General features: G+C 44.1%; 1 protein-coding gene and 1 long non-coding RNA gene across 2 annotated transcripts; both read right to left on the minus strand.

Moving 5' to 3' along the window:
• Window positions 1-8131: 8131 nt before the first annotated feature.
• tada3l (transcriptional adaptor 3 (NGG1 homolog, yeast)-like) lies at window positions 8132-21140 on the minus strand. The gene is given in 9 exon segments (XM_061728101.1): window positions 8132-9040; window positions 9979-10170; window positions 13397-13503; window positions 13601-13704; window positions 16361-16496; window positions 17885-17990; window positions 18104-18351; window positions 20930-21115; window positions 21117-21140. Coding segments are annotated over 9 exon segments (1296 nt in total). The 3' UTR covers window positions 8132-8847.
• Window positions 21141-23808: 2668 nt separating this feature from the next.
• Window positions 23809-24469, minus strand: LOC133449043 (uncharacterized). Its single transcript, XR_009782997.1, has 3 exons — window positions 24127-24469; window positions 24060-24086; window positions 23809-23903 (listed from the first exon to the last, which is right to left on the minus strand). It is a non-coding gene; the product is annotated as an uncharacterized LOC133449043 (long non-coding RNA).
• Between the last annotated feature and the right edge of the window lie 283 nt (window positions 24470-24752).

Below are 24752 nucleotides of genomic sequence, written 5' to 3' on the forward strand. Positions count from 1 at the left end.
ACCTCAGTATTGTACTGGTCAAAATCCACTACACCGTGTTATAACATCTCGAAATACCCCTTCAAGACTCGCTGTGGATCACCCAACATGTTCGTGTTCCATATATAAAACATTATATAATAATATAAATACACAAAATAAAACGAATAACCTTAATTGGCACCCTAACGAGCATACCACTTGAGCGTTTCACGTGCTCATCGTGTAATGGCGGCTGCCCGCATGTAATGGCGGCTGCCCGCATGTAATGGCCGTCAGAAACGTTCCCATTTCACCATTTCCCATAAAACTAACCAAAATTGTCTAAACCTCTTTCCTCCGTTCCCGGAACAGGTAAACTACAACATAAATCCACATTCCCCGGTTTTAACCCATATACTGACCTGTAAAAGCAGGTGGAGTGCAGAGCAATTAAACACGACCTTCTTCGTTCTCCGCCAAGTCATTTGTGAGGTGGCAGGAACAGGTGTACCACTCTTACCGCTCCCCGGAACCCCTGGAGCGGACACAACGTTCCGCCCCCCTGCTTCCCAGTATAGAACATCCTCCCTTACATCGGTTATTGAAATTATAAATAAAATACATGAAAATAAAATACACTTCTTAATGAAGGTGTCCCATTTGTACATATATACAAAAAATCACATTATTGTGACCACTCCCTAACAGGGGTGTCACATCTGGAATGGAAGTGAGCCGAGAACCTAACCCTAACTTCTCCTAGGAGATCTCGGCTCGCTTGTTTTGTCCAGCATCCGAGTGCGATTGCTGTGTTCACATATACCAAACGAACCGATCTTTAGGGGGAAACGCTCCCTGTTTCAGAACAACTGCTCCAAACGGGACAGGTGTGAAAGCACCTAAGAGTTTGGGAGGCCTGCTGACCAGCTGAGGCCGAAACCTTCCCTGATCCAAGCCGCTCCGCCACTCAGAGATACGTCACGTCCTTACATTGAGGCCACGTTTCCACATAGCCGGGTATTTACAAAAACGGATATTTTCCCCTCTACGTTTTCAAAAATATCCTCATTTACACGAGCCCGCATGAAAACGCTGTTAAGGTGCTATGAGCAGCCAAACCTGCAGGGGGCAGTGTAACGAGAAGATAAAGTCATGCTAGCCAATCAGAATCCTGGAAAAAAACATCAACACATCAACACGTGTGGAGCCTGAATAATATGGTTCCGCGTTAAATCGACGGCGTAGCCTACGTATGGTGCGCGTCGCCGCGTACCCTACGCCGTAGCTCTGCGTTGGTGTAACGCGGAACCATAAATCAGCCTTAACTGCCAGTTACTTCCAAGACTGAACGATAGTCTTTCGTTTGGAGTGACAGAGAAGAGTTACTTTTAAGTGTGACTTTAGAATTTAAAACAGGTAAAATAAAAGAAAATATTGACGGTGGCCAAACAAACTGTAAACACAGGTGTCACTCATGATGCTGGTGACGTTTCTGTTGCATAATGTGACGTTCTGAGCCTAAATCTCCGTTTTCCTCCGTTTTCCTCCGTTTTCCTCCGTTTACAAGCAAACATGAAAACTGAGTTTTTGAAAATCTCCACTTTGGCCGGAGTTTTCAGAAATGATCGTTTTTGGGGGCTTTGAGCTCCGTTTTCGTGTAAACGAACGACCAAAACGCATGAAAACGCCTCCGTTTTTGCTCCGTGTAAACGGGGCCTGAGACTGCTGTCTGTGATCCAGTCAGGGACCAGTTTGTTCCTGGTAACACGGCCAGGGGGTCACCAGGAACCTGTGTTCACCAGAGCCCAGACGGGTGGAGCCAAACGACGCGCAGCACCACGCTTTGCATAGGCGCTGTCAGAGTCGGGAGCAGCACGAGAAAAGCATCAACTGCCATGCAAAGCGGAAGCAAATCAGATTCAGCCCTAATTCATGTGTAGGGTGGGTAAGAACGGCTGATCTGAGGAGTGGGAGCACATGTCCACGCCGCTGTCCCCGGGTCTGACGTCTGACTGAGACGTCGGCCCGGGTTCCTGCGCGCCGACGGCCCTCTGGGGGGGGGACGCGTGACATCACAGCGCTGGACGGAGCTCTGGAGACAATAGTTGTCTGTGCAGCGGGAGAGGAGGGCGTGGCCGGGCCGGACAGAGGCTCCTCTCACGGCCCGGAGGGGCCAGCAGCTGTCTCAACCTCTGTCTGGATCTGTGACACACACACACACACACACACACACACACACACACACACACACACACACACACACACACACACACACACACACACACACACACACACACACACACACACACACGCTCACGTCAGCATGAAGGCTGAGCAGCTCATGACAAACCCTGTTGGCCCTGTCTTCCTCTCCTAGTGTGTGTGTGTGTGTGTGTGTGTGTGTGTGTGTGTGTGTGTGTGTGTGTGTGTGTGTGTGTGTGTGTGTGTGTGTGTGTGTGTGTGTGTGTGTGTGTCTGAGAGCCTGTCTTCAGGCCCAGGAACGCGGGTACGGAGGTGGAGTAGGAGAGCCCCAGAAAAAAGGAACATAGTCCATTCACACTGACAAAACAAAGACGCGATGGACAGACCCCCCCCCCCCCCTGATATGGACTGCTGGAAGCAGAGCACACGTAAACACTGACTGCATTTCCATGCATCAATAACCCTTTTAAAACCCCAATATTGGCAATAACCCGAATTTACACGGCCATGTAAACACCAATAACCCCTTTGAATAACCCGAACACTACACTACCTAGAGATTTACCAACACCAGCTAGAGGTTTACTAAACACTAACTATAGGCTTTACTAAACAGAAATGTTTTAAGTTTAGTTTTAAAGGTGGAGGTGGTGTCAGCCTCCTTAACCCAGGTTGGAAGTTGGTTCCATAGTAATGGTGCCTGATAGCAGAACGCCCGCCCTCCAAATCTACATTTAGATACTCTAGGAACTATGAGTAAACCTGCACCCTGAGAACGGAGAGCTCTGACAGGAACATAAGGCACTATCAGGTCTTGCAAATAATGCGGAGCTAAGCCGTTTTGGGCTTTATACGCAAGTAATACAATTTTTAATTGGATTCTGAATTTTACGGGTAACCAATGGAGCGACGCTAACACTGGAGAGACGTGGTCTCTCCTGCTAATTCCTGTCAGTACTCGTGCTGCTGCATTTTGGATCAGCTGGAGCCTATTCAGCAAATTATTTGGACATCCTGCTAATAACACATTACAGTAATCTAGTCTTGAAGATACAAACACATGAACTAGTTTTTCTGCATCACTCTGCGAGAGGATTTTCCTAATCTTTGCAATATTACGGAGATGGAAAAATGCTATTTTACGTAATTGTGTCATCACGTTCTCCGTGCGTCGCTGATTTGATCCAGATATCCTGAATGATTAATTACCATGTAAACGGAATATTCTGAATGTTTCAGTAACTGGGAATATTAGCAATAACCAGAATTTTGACTGCATGTAAACCTAGTCACTGCTCTGCTCTCGCCACAGCGTTGTGTTTATGGCCCCCTGGCGTGGGCCGCGTGGCGCAGCCACTGGGCATCTCGTGCCAGGACACTCACATTATTTACCCTTCAGTGGAGAGCCCTCTTCCTCAAGAGGGCTCTCCACTTCCAGGCACACAGGTGTCCAGCCCGGGAGAGAGGAAGCAGCTCACCGAGGTGGGTGAGCGCTCTAGGAGCGTCAGGGACGCACCACCTGGTCGCCCAACGGGGCTGTGGCCGGCCTCTAGACACTAGGACGGGATGTGCAAACAGTGGCTGAGCGTCATTGAGCGTGTATGAGCAGTGGATCAACACAAAACCCACCTGCCCTTCAGTCCAGGTCTAATGACAACAAATGCAACAAAGGCCCAGAGACACGCCCAGCCTGGAGGGGCCGCCACAGCTGCCTATTCAGCCCCTTCACCTGGGTAAGGCCTCAATAGCTCTGCATGTTATTAAAGGCTTTCATACACAAGCGCCCATGGCATGATGGATTTGCATAGCGACCGCGGCTCAGGCTGAGGGGGTTCACGTGATGGTTGGAGCATTGTTGGAACCTCCGGTCCGGGTGCGAGCTCTGAGCAGAGCTCAAGGACGATGAACACCAGCCGGGGTTTGGGGGATTTCTTTCTTTTTACATTCATTTCTTTAATCTGCGTGCCATCTTTTTCTGAAAAGATAGCTTCTTATCATAATGGATTCAGTCTATTCCCATTAAAGACATTGTTATGACACCATCTACACGCCCACACACACACATACACACACACACACACACACACACACACACACACACACACACACACACACACACACACACACACACACACACACACACACACACACACACACACACACACACACACACACACACACACACACACATACCCACACACACATACCAAGCCTGCAAATAAAGAGACAAGGGATTGTGATTGTAATTGTAATTTATTTATTTCAAAACAGGGACAGTGCACAATAAGACATTGATCTTGTACAAGAAAATATGCATTGTGCCAGGTTGTAGCAGCTTGCTATTTTCCACCTGTAATAGAGGGAATGTGCATGACGTCACAGATGTGACTTCACAGCGGGTTACGCCCACTGAGTGTCAGAAAGACTGAGTGGCAGCGTAAACTTTCAGTTTGAGCAACTGGAAAACATCTAAAATGGGAAAGAGTTGTTGTGCGATCAACTGTACTCGTAGATTTAGCAAGAAATCTGAGTTATAGTTTTACAAACTGCTGAAAAATAAGCTTAAGAGACAAATGGATCGCTGCAATTCACAGGAACAACTGGATTCCAGGCACCGAAACGTGGATTTGTGGTTCCCATTTTGTATCAGGTAATGTTGGATTTTTGGGTAGCTAACGTTAAACGGTCAAATCATAAAGTTCGGTGTCCTCATTACTTTAATTTCTACAACAAATCCTGCCTTGAAGTCGGACCAAGCGTCAAGACTTTTGTAAGCCTTCAAGCTTTGCTTCGTGTATTTCCCCGGCGTAGAAATTAAGTAACATATAAATATCAGGAAACTGGATTCATGGCCAAATATTAATGTCCATGGACCACTGGTTCTTGGTAACTGTACCAAATATTAATGTCCATGGACCACTGGTTCTTGGTAACTGTACCAAATATTAATGTCCATGGACCACTGGTTCTTGGTAACTGTACCAAATATTAATGTCCATGGACCACTGGTTCTTGGGGTAACTGTACCAAATATTAATGTCCATGGACCACTGGTTCTTGGGGTAACTATACGGGTCACTGTCAAGTCCAACTGACACTAATTTAAGCCCATAATCTGCCTAATCTGCATAATTTCTGACACAAACAAAAGAAAAGAAATATCTAGAAGATATTTACAAGGGTTCAAAGGAAAGCCCAGGAAATACATCTGGTAAGGACCAAAGGGTAAAACTTGAGCATGGCTGTGGCCACATCCGCCCACGTCTCCCTGCATGCTGATGGTCTTTGTTCTCCACCGCTGCGTGGAATCAAGTCAAGTTTGGTCCTTTCTGCTGTTGCCGTGTGACCGTTAGGTCAGGCGGCAACAGTTCCAGCGCCGTCGCAAGGGGTGTGCGAACCGTGCGAACACAGGGCCTCGCGCCCCAAGAGCCGTTTTTTGTTGTTGTTTTTTTTCCTTCTTTCCCTTATAAATATCAACAGTCACGTTCCATTACAGACCTAAATGTGTACTAGTCTGTGCATATCAATAAATATATGTGCAATGATGCGCGTGTCTGTTGTTCAATACAACTGATCAGACCAAGCGCAGACACAAGCTGCTCTGATCCAGACGGGTGGAGTTGGAACAAACTGTCACACAATGTCGAGAGAACGAGACAGATTCAGGAAATTTCCATCAGGGGATGAAAAAAGAAAAAAACTAAAGAAAATGGAAGAGTTTAATGTCTCTCTGAAAGGCTCGTTTGATAAATTTGTTACAAAAATCACTGATCCGACCGGGTCTCAAGCAGCCGCGCGGCCCCGCGTGGAGGCAAGCCAAATGATGATGATGATGTTGTTAATGTGTTAACTTATGGGGCGATTTTGTTTTGTGTAGAACTGGAATGAATCACACACTATATAATGTCAGTTGAGTTAGGCCCCTATGTCACTAATATATAAGTGGCTCTCAGTAACAGGCTGATTTGATTCATGTAAGATTATTTGTGTGTGAACAATGTTGTAATAAACAGGCATTACTATAAAAAATATCGTGACTTGTCATGTTTTGTCGATGCAATGCTTCATAATGAAACGTGTGTATCTGTTTTTATCCAGTATTTTGCTAATTGGAGAGTTAAAATTGCGCATATAGACACCCGATCCGACCCGAAAAACCCCAAAATTTTGCGAGGGCCCCCCCCGGCCATTTCACACAGGGCCTCGCAAATCTCCCAGACGGCTCTGCACAGTTCCTATCCCCGTTGAGACACTGGTGGACAACTGTGCTTCCATGTCATGAACTGGGTGACCCCTGGGTCACCCCTGGGTTACCCCTGACACGCAGCTGCTCGCTGGGAGACTCGGACCCCGGCTTTATCCCCGGATCAAGATCAGTGGTCGGATCTTCTCGTGAAGACTTAACACACCACAACGACACACTGTAATGTTCTCCAGGGGTTCCTGCACTGGCTCAGTGGCAGGCGAGCACTGCCCCCTAGCGGCGGCGGGGGGGGGGGGGCTGCAGGTCACAGGGCGGCTTCATCATGCACTTTCTAGTGCCACAATTAAAAGTGGAGCCATCTTATAAAACCCTACAACGGGAATCAGATGGTGATAATATGGGGGTCAAAGAAAAATGAGAATTGGAAGCGAACATTATAATAACCGATGACCAATGGAAGGAAACAAGTTTATTTATATAGCACAATTCAACACAAGGTAATTCAAAGTGCTTTACATCAACATTAAAAGCGGCAAAACACAATTAAACAGTAAATGACAAATAAAATGAAATAAAATGATAAGTAAAGAGGTAAAATAATAAAAAGCACAAGTTGTTAAAAGTAAGGGCAGTAGAGTCCAGCAGGTAAGTATTTAATGAAACAGTAATGTTTTTATCCTGATTTAAAGGATCTACAGTTGGAGCAGACCTCAGGTCTACAGGAAGTTTGTTCCACCGGTGAGGTGCAGAATAACTGAACGCTGCCTCACCTTGCTTGGTTCTGTTTCTGGAACCACAACAAACCAGATCCAGATGAACCTCAGGGGTCTGGGAGCTTCATAGGAACTAACAGATCCAGATGAACCTCAGGGGTCTGGGAGCTTCATAGGAACTAACAGATCCAGCATGGATTCTGGTCCAGGACCATTCAGGTCTTTGTAGACCAGCAGGAAGATTTTAAACTCTATCCTTTGACTCACTGGAAGCCAGTGTAGTGATTTCATGACCGGTGTAATATGGTACAGTTTCCTGGTGTAATATGGTCCAGTTTCCTGGTGTAATATGGTCCAGTTTCCTGGTGTAATATGGTCCAGTTTCCTGGTGTAATATGGTCCAGTTTCCTGGTGTAATGTGGTCCAGTTTCCTGGTGTAATATGGTCCAGTTTCCTGGTGTTTGTAAGGACTCTGGATCAGCGTTCTGGATCAGCTGCAGTTGCCTGATAGATTTCTTGTTCAGGCCTGTAAAGATGTCATTGCAATAATCCAACCTACTGAAAATGAATGCACAAATAAGTTTTTCCATGTCTTGTTTAGACAGAATCCCCTTAATTACAAATACATTCTGGATTCATTACAAATCAACTGAAATATTGCAAGCCTTTTATTATTTTAATATTGCTGATCATGGCTTACAGTTTAAGAAAACTCAAATATCCTATCTAAAAAAATTAGAATATTCTGGGAATCTTAATCTTAAACTGTAAGCCATAATCAGCAAATTAAAATAATAAAAGGCTTGTAATATTTCAGTTGATTTGTAATGAATCCAGAATGTATGACATTTTTTTTTTTTTTTTTTAAATTGCATTACAGAAAATAAAGAACTTTATCATAATATTCTAATTTTCTGAGACAGTCCTGTATCTGCCTTGAAAAGCGGCCAGAAAGCTGCAGTAATCCCACAGAAGGAGCAGGGAATGTCTCATGGTTAGTTCACCAACAGCCCCTCCAAACATCTCAGACACAAAAACACAACAAGGCATGAACAGATTTATACCAACCACTTTGTATTGCCGTCATGACGTTACAACAGTAAATGAACGAGTGAGAGAACAGTGGGAGGAGAAAAGCCGACGAGGCGAGTAGAAAAGAGGAGCCGGTGTGTTTGTTATGGGCTTGCTGTTAAAACTACGACATAAACATCTTCATCTGGACTGCAGGATGGCTGTTGTGAGGAAAAGTATCAGGGCCATGCAGGAGAAAAAATATTTGAGGGGAAGATTTTTTTTTTTTATTGTGCACTTCGAGAAAAAAGTCAAATGTTCAGAAAAAAGTCAAAATTTTGAGAATAATATTGAAATACAATTTCAAGTTGAAATTTCACCTTTTTTCCTCAACATTTTGACTTTTTTCTCAAAAATGTACTAAGATATTTGAGACGGGGAGATTTTTTTTTTTTATTTTGCAATTGTGCAGAAACAAGTCAAACTGTCGAGATTAATGTTGAAATACAATTTCAAGAATAGTGCCGAAATTTCGTGAATAAAGTTCTCGAATTGTACTTCAAAATTAATCTCGGCATTTTGACTTTTTTCTCGAAGTGCATAACGAAAAAAAAAATCTTCCTCTAAAATATTATTTTTATTTTTCTCCTGCCTGGCCCTAATACTCTTCCGTATTGTTGTCATCTGAGCAGGTGTGAGGAAACGATCTGGATTAAAAACATCAACAAGAACAACATCAACAGGTGAGTCCTCCATCTATCCGTCCAACAGCTTGAGGATGCTCTCCCTCTCCTTCAGAGCTTTCCAGGCCTGGTCCTTCTCCTTCTTGGTCGGAGTGCGTTTCTTCTGCCTGGCGGCCATGATGCGGCGGAATCCCTCCATCACCTCGTTGTCTGACACCCTCACCCTCTGCCGCAGCTCCTGCTTGCGCATCTCCTCCTTCGCCAACCTGCCAAACAGCAGCAGACAGCCGGTTTCAGGTCACACGCTTCTGAAAACTATGGTGGCCGACAAGGGCCAAACGCACTGCAACGGCCTAATGCGTCTCAGTTCAGGAAAACGGCTTCAAGTACAGAAACGATTCAAATTCACAAACTCAAAACGAGGTACAAAAAGAGGAACGTGGTGCAAATGAAAAAACTTGCTGCAAAAAACAAAGACAATTGCAGCATCATCAAACGCTGCAAATAGAGAAACGATGCAAAGCACAAAACGATATAAAACAAGAAACCATCTTCAAAAGAAAAACTCTTCATAACCGGTCACTACAACCGGAAGTGCTCCAAACCTGCAGGGGGCGCTCTCAGCGTAACAGCTCAATGGACAGACACACGGGATGTAGAGAGAGACCGAACAGCTGACTGTAACGTTAAAATATAATAAAGAAACGTTGTAATGTACAGCGTTGTACAGTGATATAAACATCGTATATAAATATAGTCAGATAAAAAAAAAAAAGATCACATTACCGTTCCCGCTGTATGTTTAAACCATGGATGTAAACACTGTGGTTCAGTCAGCTGTTCGGTCTCTGTTACGCCGAGAGCGCCCCCTGCAGGTTTGAAGCACTTCCAGTTGTAGTGACCGGTTATGAAGCGTTTTTCTTTTGAAGATAGTTTCTTGTTTTATATCGTTTTGTGCTTTGCATCGTTTCTCTATTTGCAGCGTTTGATGATGCTGCATTTGTCTTTGTTTTTTGCAGCACGTTTTTTCATTTGCACCACGTTCCTCTTTTTTTACCTCGTTTTGAGTTTGTGAATGTGAATTTCTGTACTTGAAGCCGTTTTCCTGAACTGAGACGCATTAGGCCGTTGCAGTGCGTTTGGCCGTTGTGGGCCACCGTAGTAAACCCTTTATTTCCCAGGTGCTTGGGGAGTGGGTCCTCACCGGAGCAGCTCCTGCTTCCTGGCCCGGTTGTGGGCACTCAGGGCCTTGAGCTCGGCCTGTCTCTTCTGCAGCTCTGCCAGGACCTCGTCCTCGGAGTCTCCTCCCTGGCCGGGCCGCTCCTCCGAGTCCAGCAGCCCCTGGGCCATCAGCTCCTCCTTGATCCGGGCCTCCAGCGAGCGCGTGTGAGGAACGCTGGGGACGGGGGGGGGGGGCAGAAGGGTGAACATCCAGCTGCTGCCCTCACCATACCACGTCTAACTTTAAAGGGGACCTATTATGAAAAACAGGTTTTCTCTTGCTTTAACATATTTAAGTCCAGTCCCAATCCCCCCCTACTCCTACTTTTCAGTCCTACCCCTAAATTTTGCGCGTTCCCGTGAGGGTAGTGGTGTCCCAATTCCTCTTTGCATCTAGTGGTAGTGGGGAAAGCGAGTGTAGGGGGCATCAATCTGTCCCTACAGAGCGAGGGTTTTCAGATGCACCATCGCTGACCGAGGGCCAGAAAAATTTTGAATGCTTTTCGTCGTCATTTGCAAATTGAATAAAAAAAAAAACAAAAAAAACATGGCGGACATTACTTATTTTTTAGTAAATAAAAATCAATATTTTGAGTTTGTTTCTGCATAAAAATGCGTTTTGATTACATTTCTAGCGAGAAATATATATTTTACTTTCATAATATTCACTCAGTGAATGTATATAATCACTCGTTTGCCCGTTGTGGCAAAGATCTCGCCAGAATAAAGGCTGATTTATGGTTCCGCGTTACACCAACGCAGAGCCTACGGTGTAGGTTACGTCTTAACGGTTACTTTTACGCCTGAAAAAATATATAACTTAATAAAGTGGAATATTAACAGCGCTACAGCTGAAATTAAAACAGCTTTTGGCTCTCAGCTTCCTGATTTTAGTGGTGGTGCTGAAAAGTAGGGGGAGTGGGAGTATTGGGACAGACCTGGGAAGATTTCAAGTGCCCTAAAATCTGTCCCTTCTTTTTTAGGGTTAGTGGTAGAAAGTAGGGGGTGTATTGGGATTGGGCCTAAATCAATGCATCTCTATTATTGTGCGGCATGAATTGTCAGAGTTTTGCAGATGCGGGCGGGAGTGGAACACACACGTTGCGGGCAGTAATGGTCAGAAATGCAGCGGGAGCAGGATGAAGAAAACAGTCAGAGCTCTACTGGTACCCAGACGAGCTGAGGAGACATGGAGGATGTGGAACAGCAGAAAGACCACAAGGAAAGGTGCTTTAAAACCTTGATGGCGTTCTGCTATTCTTCTTCTTTATTTAGCAGACCCGTCAGTTACTTAGCAACACCCCTCGGGGATGAATGTTTCCCTATTGTTGTTGAATGAATGTTTACCGTATTGGCCCAAATATAAGACGACCCTGAATATAAAACGACCCCCTCTTTTTCAAGACTCAAGTTTGAAAAAAAGCTTTTTGAACACCAAATTCAGTTTGTATACAGAAAATAATTACAGTACATCTGAAACAAATGATTATAACAATATACAGGACTGTCTCAGAAAATTAGAATGTTGTGATAAAGTTCTTTATTTTCTGTAATGCAATAAAAAACAAAAATGTCATACATTCTGGATTCATTACAAATCAACTGAAATATTGCAAGCCTTTTATTATTTTAATATTGCTGATTAGGGTTTACAGTTTAAGATTTCCAGAATATTCAAATTTTTTTAGATAGGATATTTGAGTTTTCTTAAACTGTAAGCCATGATTAGCAATATTAAAATAATAAAAGGCTTGCAATATTTCAGTTAATTTGTAATGAATCCAGAATGTATGACATTTTTACATTACAGAAAATAAAAAGGACTTTATCACAATATTCTAATTTTCTGAGACAGTCCTGTATTTGAGAGAAAAGGCATGTTATTTTGCCTCATTCAAATCATCATCTTGAAGTTTGCATCATAACTTCTCCTCAGCTTGTCTCCGGATCGTCGCTACATTTCTTCATTTTCTGTTATCTCTTCTCTTATTTTCTTCTCACCGTTATTCTTAGTGATAGAGGTTCTCTTTGGCCTGGGGAGTTGAGTTCAGCATTGGCTTTAAAGATATCTGGCAGCATCTAGCGTTGTGAATGGGTGTAATGTCTAGACCCCGAATGGAAGACGACCCCCACTTTTTCAGTCTTATTTCAATGCAAAAGTCACCATCTTATATTCGTGCCAATACGGTAAATAGTGCAGCAGAACCGGATGTTAGGAACAGCAGCGACCTGGGCTGAACCCGAGCTGGCCTCTGTCCTCGCAGAGACACGGCGTCCATTCAGGACGGCTTGTGTGTTGTGTAATGTCTGACAATATTTTCACGGCCCAATCTAAAAGGTGTAGCAGATAAAAACTAAATAAAATGACAAGATCGGCATTAAAAACTGTGGTATTTTCTCTATAGTAGTAATAATAATAATAAAACATCATTTTCGAAAAAATTTAATAAAATAATGGAAATTTTAAAAGGAGCTTGAGGCAGGATTTATGAACAAAATGTGTATACGTTTTAAGTTTTCTAGTAATAATGTCAGATGAAGCGTTCCAAACCCAAAAGAATGAGCCCTCTAGTGTATCTCTCCGTTGCCTTGAACAGGCTGTGTGCTGCAAAATGTGCTGCAATTGTGACCGGAATTTCCCGCGCTGTCCTGCAGATGTGACGTCACATGACGCTGCATGTGCGTTCTCCCCGTTCTCCCGTGCCGGCTTCACTGTTGGCTGCAGTACCCCCAACGGCCGTCGTGGTGAAGGGTGGCGTAGAGAGTCTCATTTCTTAAAAGGAGCCTCATGCTCCTTTAAATGACCTTTGAATGAGTATGAGTATTTCTATCGCGCTTCGGACTTTAACGGTAAAAGTTTAACTGCAATAGAAAGTGTGTCTGAAAGACTAAACTAGTGTCAGGAATGCTAAAGTGGAGCCTAACTGAGACTAAAATCACCTGCTGATAAGTATTTGTTTTTTTTGCAAATCAAATTTTATGTCGTATTTATGAACAGCTTGAGTTTGGTTGCCATGGTTACTCATGTATTGTGTTAACGGTAGCTGTTATTACTGACCGAGCAGGTGTGTCGGTCTGTATTTAAGTTAAATGAAACTTATATGAATGTAGAAAGACTAACTCTATTTTATTTTATTCCTTTATAGCTCTTACGGTGTGTTTGCAGTGTATTTACATTTAAGGAATAAAAACATTGTGAACCATCAGTTTGAGAGTCATCCATCATCAGTTGGGGATTCTACAGAAATTATTTTTTCTCTCTGTGCGGCCCGGTACCAAATGACCCACGGCCCGGTACCGTTGGGGACCACTGTTCTACTTGGCTGACGACACCGTTTGACAGCCTTAACGGAGAACTGATGTTGGACTGTCTGGTCTGAGAGGAAGAGGAAATACCACACCTAAAAGCTTTCCCTTGACTCCGAGGAGACGTCCCAGCGCCGTCGGCCGCGTCCTTCCCTGAAATGTCCGGTATTGGAGAATCCTCCATGGGGGATATAATGTTCTCCTGTTTCAAAATAAAACGACACGTGCGTGAGTACGTCAAAGGCATGGTCTCGGTAAGCCTTTAGAGGAAGCCTGGTGCATGCTGGGAACACACTCGCCTCTACGAGGGCCTGCAGCAGGCGCTGGGTGAGCGGGCCGAAGGGGCAGCAGTCCTCTGGAGACTCGTGCTGGGACTCAGACTTCTTCAGCAGCGAGTCCACGTCTGCAGCAGGTCATACACAACAGCAATAAGAACAAACACAAAGGGCAGACGTTTATCCGTTTTAGGAGTAAAACTGTGGAACTCATTAGATAACGACCTTAAATTAGCAAACTCAATAAAAGCATACAAGATATTATTCAAAGCAAAGGTAATGGACACATATATAGAAACACAATAAGCAAACAAAGAAGAATGCACACATGCATGAGATAAAATGACAACCTAAATTGGTTTTGTCGGTTTCCTTAGCATCTTTTCACTTTCTGTTTTCAGAGCTATCATTATTATTCTTACTATTACTACAGTTATTTAAGCTATTCTTATTATTATTATTACTATTATTATCATCATCATTATTATTATTATTTTGTGTAGCCTCATGATTTGTTCTTTTTGTATATTCTATTCTGTTAAAAGGGCAAGATAAGCTTTATGCTTCAAGCCCAGACCTTTTTGGTCAAAATAATCACAATGTTGACCAGGGAAAAACCTGTGTTATCTTGTTTGTTGATTTTTATGTTTGTGATTGACCGAAATAAATATTAACTATAAAGGTGAGTACAGGGACAGAACCGGGACACGGTCCCCCCTGGCGCATACGCTCATTCATTCTTTATTTCATTCATTCATTAAAAGAAAAACAAAACTGTTCAATATAATTACAACAATTCTCTTAGTGATGCACCGAATGTTTGGTAACCGAAATTGTTTGGCCAAAAATAGCAAAAAAAACAACACTTTCGGTGTTCGGTGGAATAAGTGGGAAAAAAAACGAACAATTAATAACGGCGTGTTTAGATGATGCAATCAAACAGCGTGGAGTGAGAGGCGTGCAGTGTTAAATGCAGCAAACATGTCAGCATGTAGATCATTACTTGGATGTGGGAAAAAGCAGAGGACACGAGAAATGATCCAGGCTGAGTTGGATTTGGGAAACCGCTTGGTGATGGAGACGGTGACGGGACTCACAGCAGAGAAAAGGGCCGTACTACAGATGCGGTGGAGAACCCTCAGTGACTACGTTTACATGCAGTCAAAATTCAGGTTATTGCTAATATTCCGGTTACTGAAACATTGGGAATATTCCGTTTACATGGTAATTAATCATTCAGGATATCTGGATCAAACCAGCGACGCACGGAGAACATCATGACACAATTACCGTCATTTCCACTTCTTCTTCCTGTATCCAAATTCAAAACAAATGCTGCTTCACGCAACTTTTCTCTCACCTTCTTGTAAATCTTCTATCCCGGTACTTTCTACCGTCTACAAATGCAGAAATGTTCATATCCTTCATTACATTTATGAAGTGATTAGTCTCCTCCTGGTCTTGGTTTCTCCGTGTTTATAAGAACTTCCTGGACTCAAAAGACCAGGATTCCTTGTGAACAGAGCATGAGCAGAAAACAGATTCATGCTCCGTTTGATGGGGATATTCTGTTTGGCGTTTACATGACCCAATATTCAGGTTTTAAAAGGAGTAACCCAGGGCTCATATTCAGGTTTTTAAAAACTATAATAAATTGGTGTTTACATGGCCGTGCAAATTCGGGTTATTGCCAATATTCGGGTTTTAAAAGGGTTATTGATGCTGGAAACACAGTCACTGTCTGATTTGACGAGATGCCCGGCAGACGACACGCGCAGCCGCTCAACAGTTAGATGGTTATCTGTCAGAAGTCCCCGTCCCAAGGAGGAGAACCCTCTCACATATTGGAGGATCAATCAAGGCCGCGTTCCTGACTTGGCACAGATGGCACGCAGGTAATAATAATAAAGAAATGGAGATATGATACAATAATATAAATAATTAGGTAGACCACTAGTAAGGGAAAGGGATTGAGATTTTTGATTTATGTAATGGCGAAAAAAATTGGCAAAATAAATGAAAAACTGTGAAGAACCATTGTTCGGTATTATTCGAAACATTAGTACATACTCAATAGTTTGTACTATCCATACTCATTCTGGAGAATTCAATTCAATTTTATTTATATAGCGTCTAATACAACAGAGTTGTCTCTAGACGCTTTCCAGAGACCCATACCCAGAACATAAACCCCTGAGCAATTATTACATAAACAATGGCAGGTAAAAACTCCCCTAGTGGGAGAAAAACCTTAAGCCAAACAGTAGCAAGAAAAACTGAAGAAAAACTGAGAAATGTATTAGTGTGGATTGATGGACACTAGCTGAGCAGAAACTTCCCACAATGCAATGCAGCGGTGTTTGGTTGCTAAGTGATACGTATATGTCATAAGTATAATATTAAGTATAATACTATAGTTATATAATATTAATATTATAATATTATGATATAATGTCATCTTGTTTGGGCCAGAATAAAAGGGAAAGAGCGGAGCGGTGCTGCTACTGCGACAGGAGTTGTTACCATGGTAACAGGAGTTGTTACCATGGTAACAACTCCCCCCTCCCAACGGCAGGAAGTGCCGTGTGACTCTGAGTAGTACGTCCCAATTAATGCATACTACTGATATTTACTCAAAAGTGTGCCAAACTTAAGTATACTTTTTAGTTTATACTGTTTAGTATGGCATTGCGGCCGCAGCGAGAGAGGAAAAAAAAAAAAAAGGAGAGAGAAAGAAAAAAAAAGGTTAATGCAGTGACAGGTTCAGCTCCGGTCCTCCCTCACCTTTTGCATCCAGTTCTGACAGCGGACCTCCCATGAGGCTCTTCTTCTTGTCGTTGGCCCGCGCCCCCTCCCTCTGCTCCTCCAGCAGGTCCTCCTGAGCCCACCGCGCTGAGTAGTGTTTCCCCAGCGCCGGGATCTGCAGGAAACACCATCAGCTCGTCTTACGCTCCCAACACAATAGGCGCTTTTCCACTAGCACCTACTCAGCCCAACTCCACTCGCCTTTGCGCTTTTCCACCAGGGGTCTAACGTGCCGAGTAGATACTTTTCTGTAACTACTCTGCCAAGGTTCTTATGGCGCTTTTCCACTAGCACCTACTCAGCCCGACTCGCCTCGGGACGGCTCGTCCCGGCTCCACCCGCTTTGTCCCCGTTTGTTTTTCCACAGTCAGGGGAGAAGTGGGGGGGGTGGGGTGAAGCGGCTGTGACGTACTCGATTGCGCAACTCCTTTGTTCGTGTCGCGCTGATGAGAAATCAGCTGGGGCCGCGAGCGGCTGAGAGTAAAACAGCCCGTCTACATCCCTTTTTTAATTCTTTCGTCAGCCTCCAGGTTTATGAACATCTGCACCTCAGAGTTGGATCACCAAACAGACGTTTGCGCTTTATAATAAAATCGCCGCGAGTCGCTCTCGCTCTGACTCCCGCTTCCTGATTCAAACGTCTGACGCCCCCCGACCAATCAGTGGCGAGGAGGGTGATGACGTCAGATATAGTGCCGGCTCAGCCCGGTTAGAACCTCGGCAGAATGGTTACAGAAAAAGTATCTGCTTGGCGCGGCTCTACCCGCCTCGGCCCGTAGTGGAAAAGCGCAAGACGGGGGCGTGGCGGGTAGAAGCGAGCTGAGTAGGTACTGGTGGAAAAGCGCCATAAGCGGCTGAGTCGGCTGTATCTGACGTCATCACACTACAGGCCACCGGTCGGGGGTTGGAGTCAGACGTCTGAGTCAGAGAAATCAGAGAAAGAGACTGACGGATTCTGGTTCATTTTATTCAACAGGCAATGGCAGCAAAAGTCTGTTTCATGATCCAACTCTGAGGTGCAGATGTTCATAAACCTGGTGCTGAGGAGAGAATTAAAAAGGGATCTAGATGGAGATAAGGAACGACCAGATCTACCAGGAGCTCTGTCTCTTCATAGCTGCTCACGGCTCCAGATGACTTTTCAGCAGCACCAAGACAAACGAACAAAAAAAAAAGCATTGCCGCTTGAAGCTTCTCTCACTCTCACTCTCACTTCACTCCAACCTCCTACTTCTGCTCCAGGTGCTGATTGTAGTGGAAAAGAAACCGAGTAGAGCCGAGTAGAGCCGAGTAGAGCCGAGTAGAGCCGAGTAGAGCCGAGTAGAGCCGAGTAGAGCCGAGTAGAGCCGAGTAGAGCCGAGTAGAGCCGAGTAGAGCCGAGTAGAGCCGAGTAGAGCCGAGTAGAGCCGAGTAGAGCCGAGTAGAGCCGAGTAGGTGCTAGTGGAAAGCGCCAAATGTGGTGTTGCCGTGGCGACTGAACAAGCACACAGCTCTCAGTCTTACCTTGAAATACTCGGCCTCGTCCTCCGGAGGTTTCAGCAGCTCCTCCAGCAGTCGTATCTCTTCATTTGTAATATCAGCACAATACGGCTCCACTGACGCCCAGAACCTGAAACACAGTGTTGAACACACTGCTTGGTGAGGAGTTGATGTACTTTGTGTTTGTAACAAACCAGTGACCAGTGTCAGCAGAAGTAGGTGATCCTGGAGCGGCGGCCCCACCTGTTGGGAGCATCGTTCTTCGGGGTGCGGGGGATGTCTTGAGGGTCGTCCGTGAACTCGTACTCCTGAACCTTTGGCTGGGGGTTCTTGGACTTGGGTCTGCCGGGCCCCGGGCCGGGCCCGTGTCCTCCCTTGCCGTCCAGCTTCTGCTTCTTTGGCTTGTGGCGGGACGGAGCAGCAGGATCCGGGTCCTTTCCCAGTTTCAGGAAGCGCTTGTCTCCCTTCTTGTCCTGCCAGTCCGTGAGGATCTAGAGGAGCAAGGAAGGTCAGACGTGAAGGTCAAACATGAGCTGGGGCAGCTGTTCCAGCTGGTCCTGGACACCCGTCCTGGACCCCCCACCCTGGACCCTGGACCCCCACCCTGGACCCCCACCCTGGACCCCTGGACCCCCACCCTGGACTAGGGTCGCCACCTTGCAGAAATAGAAATAAGGGACGCCCCGATTTCAGCAGCGCAGGCACCAAAAAAAGGGACGTCCCCAAAACTTCTAAAATGCATAGAAATGTATTTATTTTATATGAAAAAACTAAATGCTCTGATTTAAAGTTTGAAGTGCTTTAATAGCATTGAACTTGCATGACTGTATAGACAGCCAACCATACTAGTAACTGAAATATCCTCCTATTCTATGTATGTCCACATCAGCCCAGATGTAGAATGTAGATACAGGTGAAGAATATGGTGTAAAAGTTAATTTATTTAAATAATTCAACTTAAAAAGGTGACACTAATACATGTATATTACATAGTCTCATTACAGGAAAGCAAGATATGTTAAGCCTTTATTTGTTATAATTTTGATGATTGAATTGTTTATTGATTTCATAATATATTGTAATTTTTTGAGATTTTTTATTTGGGGTTTTCATAAACTGTGAGCCATAATCACCAAAATTATAACAAATAAAGGCTTGAAATATCTCACTTTGCATGTAGTGGGAAATAATATATATTTGTTTCACCTTAAAGCAACACAATGTAACTTTTCCACCTTAATATAGTGTTTCCAGAGTCATTGTGATGCTACATCAACTTACAACAGGTTTAATGAACCTCTGTCATGGTCTGAGGGGTCTGTATCGTCTTCACTGGCACTATGTAACTTTGAGGTGGATGGTAGGAACCCTTCCACACTACTGGTAAAGCACTTCCGCTTTTGTCCAAAGGAGCCGCCAAACTCAACAAAAGCTGAAAGTTACATTGTGCTGCTTTAAAGTTGAATTTACTACGAATGAGGTTTTGCAATATATTCAAATTTTCCAACTTTCACCTGTATATTATGAATAAATAAATAAGAGCATAATATGTCTGTATTGGTTCAATACGGAACGCAACTTTTAATTCCCAATTACGGAACAATTACATATTTCAAGGGACGGGTGGCAACCCCTGGACCCCCATCCTGGACCCCCCACCGCCCCCTGGACCCTCACCCTGGATCCAAGACCTGATCGTTCCTTATGTTCCTGGCAGAGCTGTCCGTTCTCAGAGTGCAGGTTTACTCGTAGTTCCTAGAGTATCCAAATGTAGATTTGGAGGACGGTTCTTCTGCTATCAGGAACCGTTACTATGGAACCAACTTCCAATGTGGGTTAAGGAGGCTGACACCACCTCCACCTTTAAAACTAAACTTAAAACATTTCTGTTTAGTAAAGCCTATAGTTAGTGTTTAGTAAACCTCTAGCTGGTGTTGGTAAATCTCTAGGTAGTGTAAACTCTAGTGTGTTAGAGTCGCTCCTGTAGTTTCTTGTGCTGGCCCCCCTTTTTTCTCTTTTGTACATGTTGCAGCATCCTCTGCCGGTGGCAAAGAGCATCTCTGAATGCACAACACCGGAACCTGCAGTGTGGGAGTGAGGGGGGCAGGGTAACGGCCCCTTTTGGGCGGGGGAGAAGGTTCGTCCCTCAAGACTCCTCTCCCTGGCCCTGCCCCTTCTCAACCTTTCACCGACCCTGCACCTAACCTGGGGCTTGCTGATTGGGCCGGAGCTTCGGGAGCTGCGTACTGGCCTGCGGTCCCCACCCCCGGTCATCCCGCTGCTGCTTCCACCTGCCTGCGGCCCCCACCCCCGGTCATCCCGTTGCTGCTTCCACCTGCCTACTGTGCTGCTGACGTCCCCGACCCCCCAGGCTGGCCTTCGGCAGGAGGGTCCCCCCTTATGAGCCTGGTCCTGCTCAAGGTTTCTTCCCTCCTAAAGGGGAGTTTTTCTTGCCACTGTTTGGCTTAAGGCTTTTCGCCCACTAGGGGAGTTTTTACCTGCCATTGTTTATGTAATAATTGCTCGGGGGTTTATGTTCATGTTCTGGGTCTCTGGAAAGCGTCTAGAGACAACTTTTGTTTTATTAGACGCTATATAAATAAAATTGAATTGAATTATTGGTTTCATAATATATTGTAATTTTTTGAGATTTTTTATTTGGGGTTTTCATAAACTGTGAGCCATAATCACCAAAATTATAAAAAATAAAGGCTTGAAATATCTCAGTTTGCATGTAGTTTGGAAATAATATAATTTGTTTCACCTTAAAGTTGAATTTACTACGAATGAGGTTTTGCAATATATTCAAATTTTCCAAATTTCACCTGTATATTATGACATAAATAAATGTCGTATTGGTTCAATACGGAACGCAACTTTTACGTAAAAAATTACGTAAAATACGTAAAATTCCGTATTTCAAGGGACGGGTGGCGACGCTACCCTGGACCCCCACCCTGGTGGAGCCCCGGCCTCCGCCCACCCTCTACCTGTCTCTGCCCTGGACCCCCACCCTGGACCCCCACCCTGGACCCTGGACCCCCACCCTGGACCCCCCCCGACCCCCACCTGTCTCTGCTCCTCCAGGGCCCTCAGGCGGCGGCTGGCCGAGGACAGCAGCGTCTCCAGCTCCAGCTGCAGCGTGTCCACCTCCTCCATGCCGATGCCATCGTCCTGGGAGCGGCCCAGCACGGCCGTGTAGCGGGGGCACACCTTCCCGTGCTCCACCGGCTTGAAGTCATAGTACTGGAGGGGGGGGGACGTCCTTCAGCTCGCTCATGGTGCCGGGCCGGAGAACCTGGACCTGGAGAACCTGGACCTGGAGAACCTGGACCTGGAGAACCTGGACCTGGACCTGGATGGCAAGGCAAGGCAAATGTATTTATATAGCACAATTCAACACAAGGTCATTCAAAGTGCTTTACATTGACATTAAAAGCAGCAAGACATAATCAGACGGTAAAAATTTAAGAATAAGATGATAAGAAAAGAAGTAAAATAATAAAAAGCACAAGTTGTTAAAAAGTAAGGGCAGTAGAGTACAGCCGGTAAGTATTTAGTTTAGGAGTACGCTTCAGTAAACAGTAATGTTTTTAACCTGATTTAAAGGATCTACAGTTGGAGCAGACCTCAGGTCTACAGGAAGTTTGTTCCACCGGTGAGGAGCAGAATAACTGAACGCTGCCTCACCTTGCTTGGTTCTGGTTCTGGAACCACAACAAACCAGATCCAGATGAAGCTCAGGGGTCTGGGAGCTTCATAGGAACTAACAGATCAACCATGTATTTTGGTCCAAGACCATTCAGGTCTTTGTAGACCAGCAGTAAGATTTTAAACTCTATCCTTTGACCCACTGGAAGCCAGTGTAGTGATTTCATGACCGGTGTAATGTGGTCCAGTTTCCTGGTGTAATGTGGTCCAGTTTCCTGGTGTTTGTAAGGACTCTCCAGCGTTCTGGATCAGCTGCAGCTGCCTGATAGATTTCTTGTTAAGACCTGTAAAGATGCCATTGCAATAATCCAACCTACTGAAAATGAATGCATGAATAAGTTTTTCCATGTCTTGTTTAGACAGAATCCCCTTAATTCTAGCAATGTTTTTTAGGTGGTAATAGGCAGATTTGGTGATAAACTTTAGATCGCTGTTGAAGTTCAGGTCTGAGTCAATAATTACACCCAGATTTCTGGCTTGATTTGTAGCTGTCAATGACATGGAGCCAAGGTGAGCGCTGATCTTTTCTTATTCATTTTTAGGGACAAAAATGATCAGCTCTGTCTTTTCTGCATTTAGCTGGAGAGAATTCTGGCACATCCACTCATTAATTTGGTGAATACAGTTACTCAATGAGATCAGGGGACTGTAGTCATGTGGTGACACTGAAGTATAGAGCTGTGTGTCATCGGCATAAGTATGGTAGGAAATGTTGTGATGTTCCATAATCTGAGCTAGCGGTAGCATATAGATGTTAAATAGAAGCGGTCCGAGAATGGACCCTTGAGGAACCCCACATGTGATCTTGGTTCTCTCAGACTCATGGTTTCCAATTGACACAAAAAAGGCCCTATCTTGTAAGTAAGATTTAAACCATTGAAGCACAGTGCCGGTAAGTCCCACCCACTTTTCCAATCTGCTGAGAAGAATGTTATGATCAACTGTGTCAAATGCAGCACTGAGATCCAGTAATACCAGAACAGAGGATTTGCCTGCATCATTATTCAGATGAATATCATTTAGGACTTTGATGAGTACAGTCTCAGTGCTGTGGTGTGGCCGAAATCCAGTCTGAAATGCGTTAAAAGGTTGTTTTGCATCATAAAAGCATGGATTTGCTGGAAAATGACCTTTTCAATGATTTTCCCCAAAAATGGCAGATTTGATATTGGCCTATAGTTACTAAGTGTTGTAGCATCCAGATTAGATTTTTTTAGAAGAGGTTTTATTACTGCAGTTTTCAAGTCCTGGGGAAACTGGCCTGTTTGAAGAGAAGTATTTATTATCTGCAGTACATCCGGAATTATGCAGTTAAAAACTGTTTAAAAAAAGTTTGAAGGCAGAATATCAAGACAGCATGTTGTGGGCTTTAATTTTGAAACTGTTTCCGTTAGGGTTTTGTAATCTAAAACCCTGAACTGTCCCAGCTTTACTAGAGGATGGGAAGGCCAGAGTGTTATCATTCCTGAGCTGGAGCTGCACATTGCTTGTCTTTAGGGGTGTAACAATATATCTAGCTACAAAATTTCGTGATACAAAAACGTCACAATACGTGTCGTGGAGGTGACAAAGTGTATCGCGATATTGGAATAATAATATTAATCTATTGTATTGACTAGTAACGCGCATCCGAAAAAAGAAAAAGTTAAATCATACATGAGAGAAACTATTCAGTTTGTGGCAAAATATTTGTACTTGTATGAAACTGAAGATCATAATGCAAACCTGACATTTACTTTTAGTTCAGTTTGTGGAAAATGTTTGGCCTGGCTTTCTCTTTAAAACTTAAACAGTTATAAAGCATTACCAACTGTAACAATAGGGCAAACGCACAGCATTGTTTTGTATTTTGTGTCTTTCAAATAAAATAATTTTTTTTCCAGTCATATGTTCCTCATGCAAGGTTGTTAAAAAAATACTGCTATAATATCGTATCGTTATCGTGACCTCAATATCTTGTATCGTACCGTATCGTGAGATTAGTGTATCATTACACCCCTACTTGTCTTATATGTAATATTTTGTTTGTGAAAAAGTCAGCAAAGTCAATACAGGCCTTTTCAGACATCAGTTCAGGGGGGATTGAGGCTGCAGGGTTTGTCAGTCTGTCTACCACAGAAAACATTTTCTATCGATAATCTCTGAAAAATACAATTGTCTTGCATTCTTCAGTTTCTGTTTATAGTTGTGAAGACTCTCTTTAGAAATGTTCTAATATACCTGGTTTGTTTTGGCGCCACCTGCGTTCTGCTTGTCTACATATCCTTCTCTGTTCTTTAACTAGTGTGGCGTTTCTCCAGGGTGACTTTTTCCTCCCGGACAGAACTTTGGTCTTAATTGGGGCGATAGAATCAATAACAGTCATAACATTGGAACTGAAACTGTTAACGAGGTCATCAACTAGAACTGAGGACAGGGTTTGTGATGGTGTAAAACCCTGGGTGAATAATGCACAGGTGTTATCATTTATATAACGCTTTCTGATTACCTTTCTGGTGGAACCTGGACCTGGAACCTGGAACCTGGAACCTGGACCTGGAACCTGGAACCTGGACCTGGAACCTGGAACCTGCGGGTCCGGTCACAGAGCCAGAACCATCTACAGCAGCTTCCTGCTGCTGCTGCTGCTCCTAAAGCAACATTAAAGTGACGCCCAAACTTAACCCAATCACCCTTCACAGCCACCAACAGCCCCCACAACGCCAAGCAGATATTTTACAGGAGAAACCATCAAAGGTCCAGCGTTCTGCTCGGAAACCCAGTTTAATGTGAAACAGCGGTGAATTTTATCGTCCGCAGAAGGAGTCCATCATGGAAGAACCCATCGCGCTGAGAGGGGGGGTGGGGGTGGGAGTCATTTAAACTGCGTCGTTTCCTCTTCTAGACAAAATTGATGGCTCAAAAGTAAAATAATACGATATGTCATTTATAAAACGATTGAAGTGTCTCACACTGTTGAATATATCCGACCAAAGGTAACTAAATCCGGCCATAGCGAGAGCCAATGCTGTAATGGTACAGTCGGAGATAAACTATTTTCTCTCAGGGTGCATCGATTCAAATTCTTTTCCGCAGGATCTTTAATTCAATTGTTATTACTTAATAAATCTGTTATATTCCCGTTATTCAACACCTATTATGCAATAAAAAGTTATAAATGTCGAAATAGCTCATACTGAGA

The sequence above is a fragment of the Cololabis saira genome, chromosome 8 (assembly GCF_033807715.1).
Source record: "Cololabis saira isolate AMF1-May2022 chromosome 8, fColSai1.1, whole genome shotgun sequence".
NCBI classification, from domain to species: domain Eukaryota; kingdom Metazoa; phylum Chordata; class Actinopteri; order Beloniformes; family Belonidae; genus Cololabis; species Cololabis saira.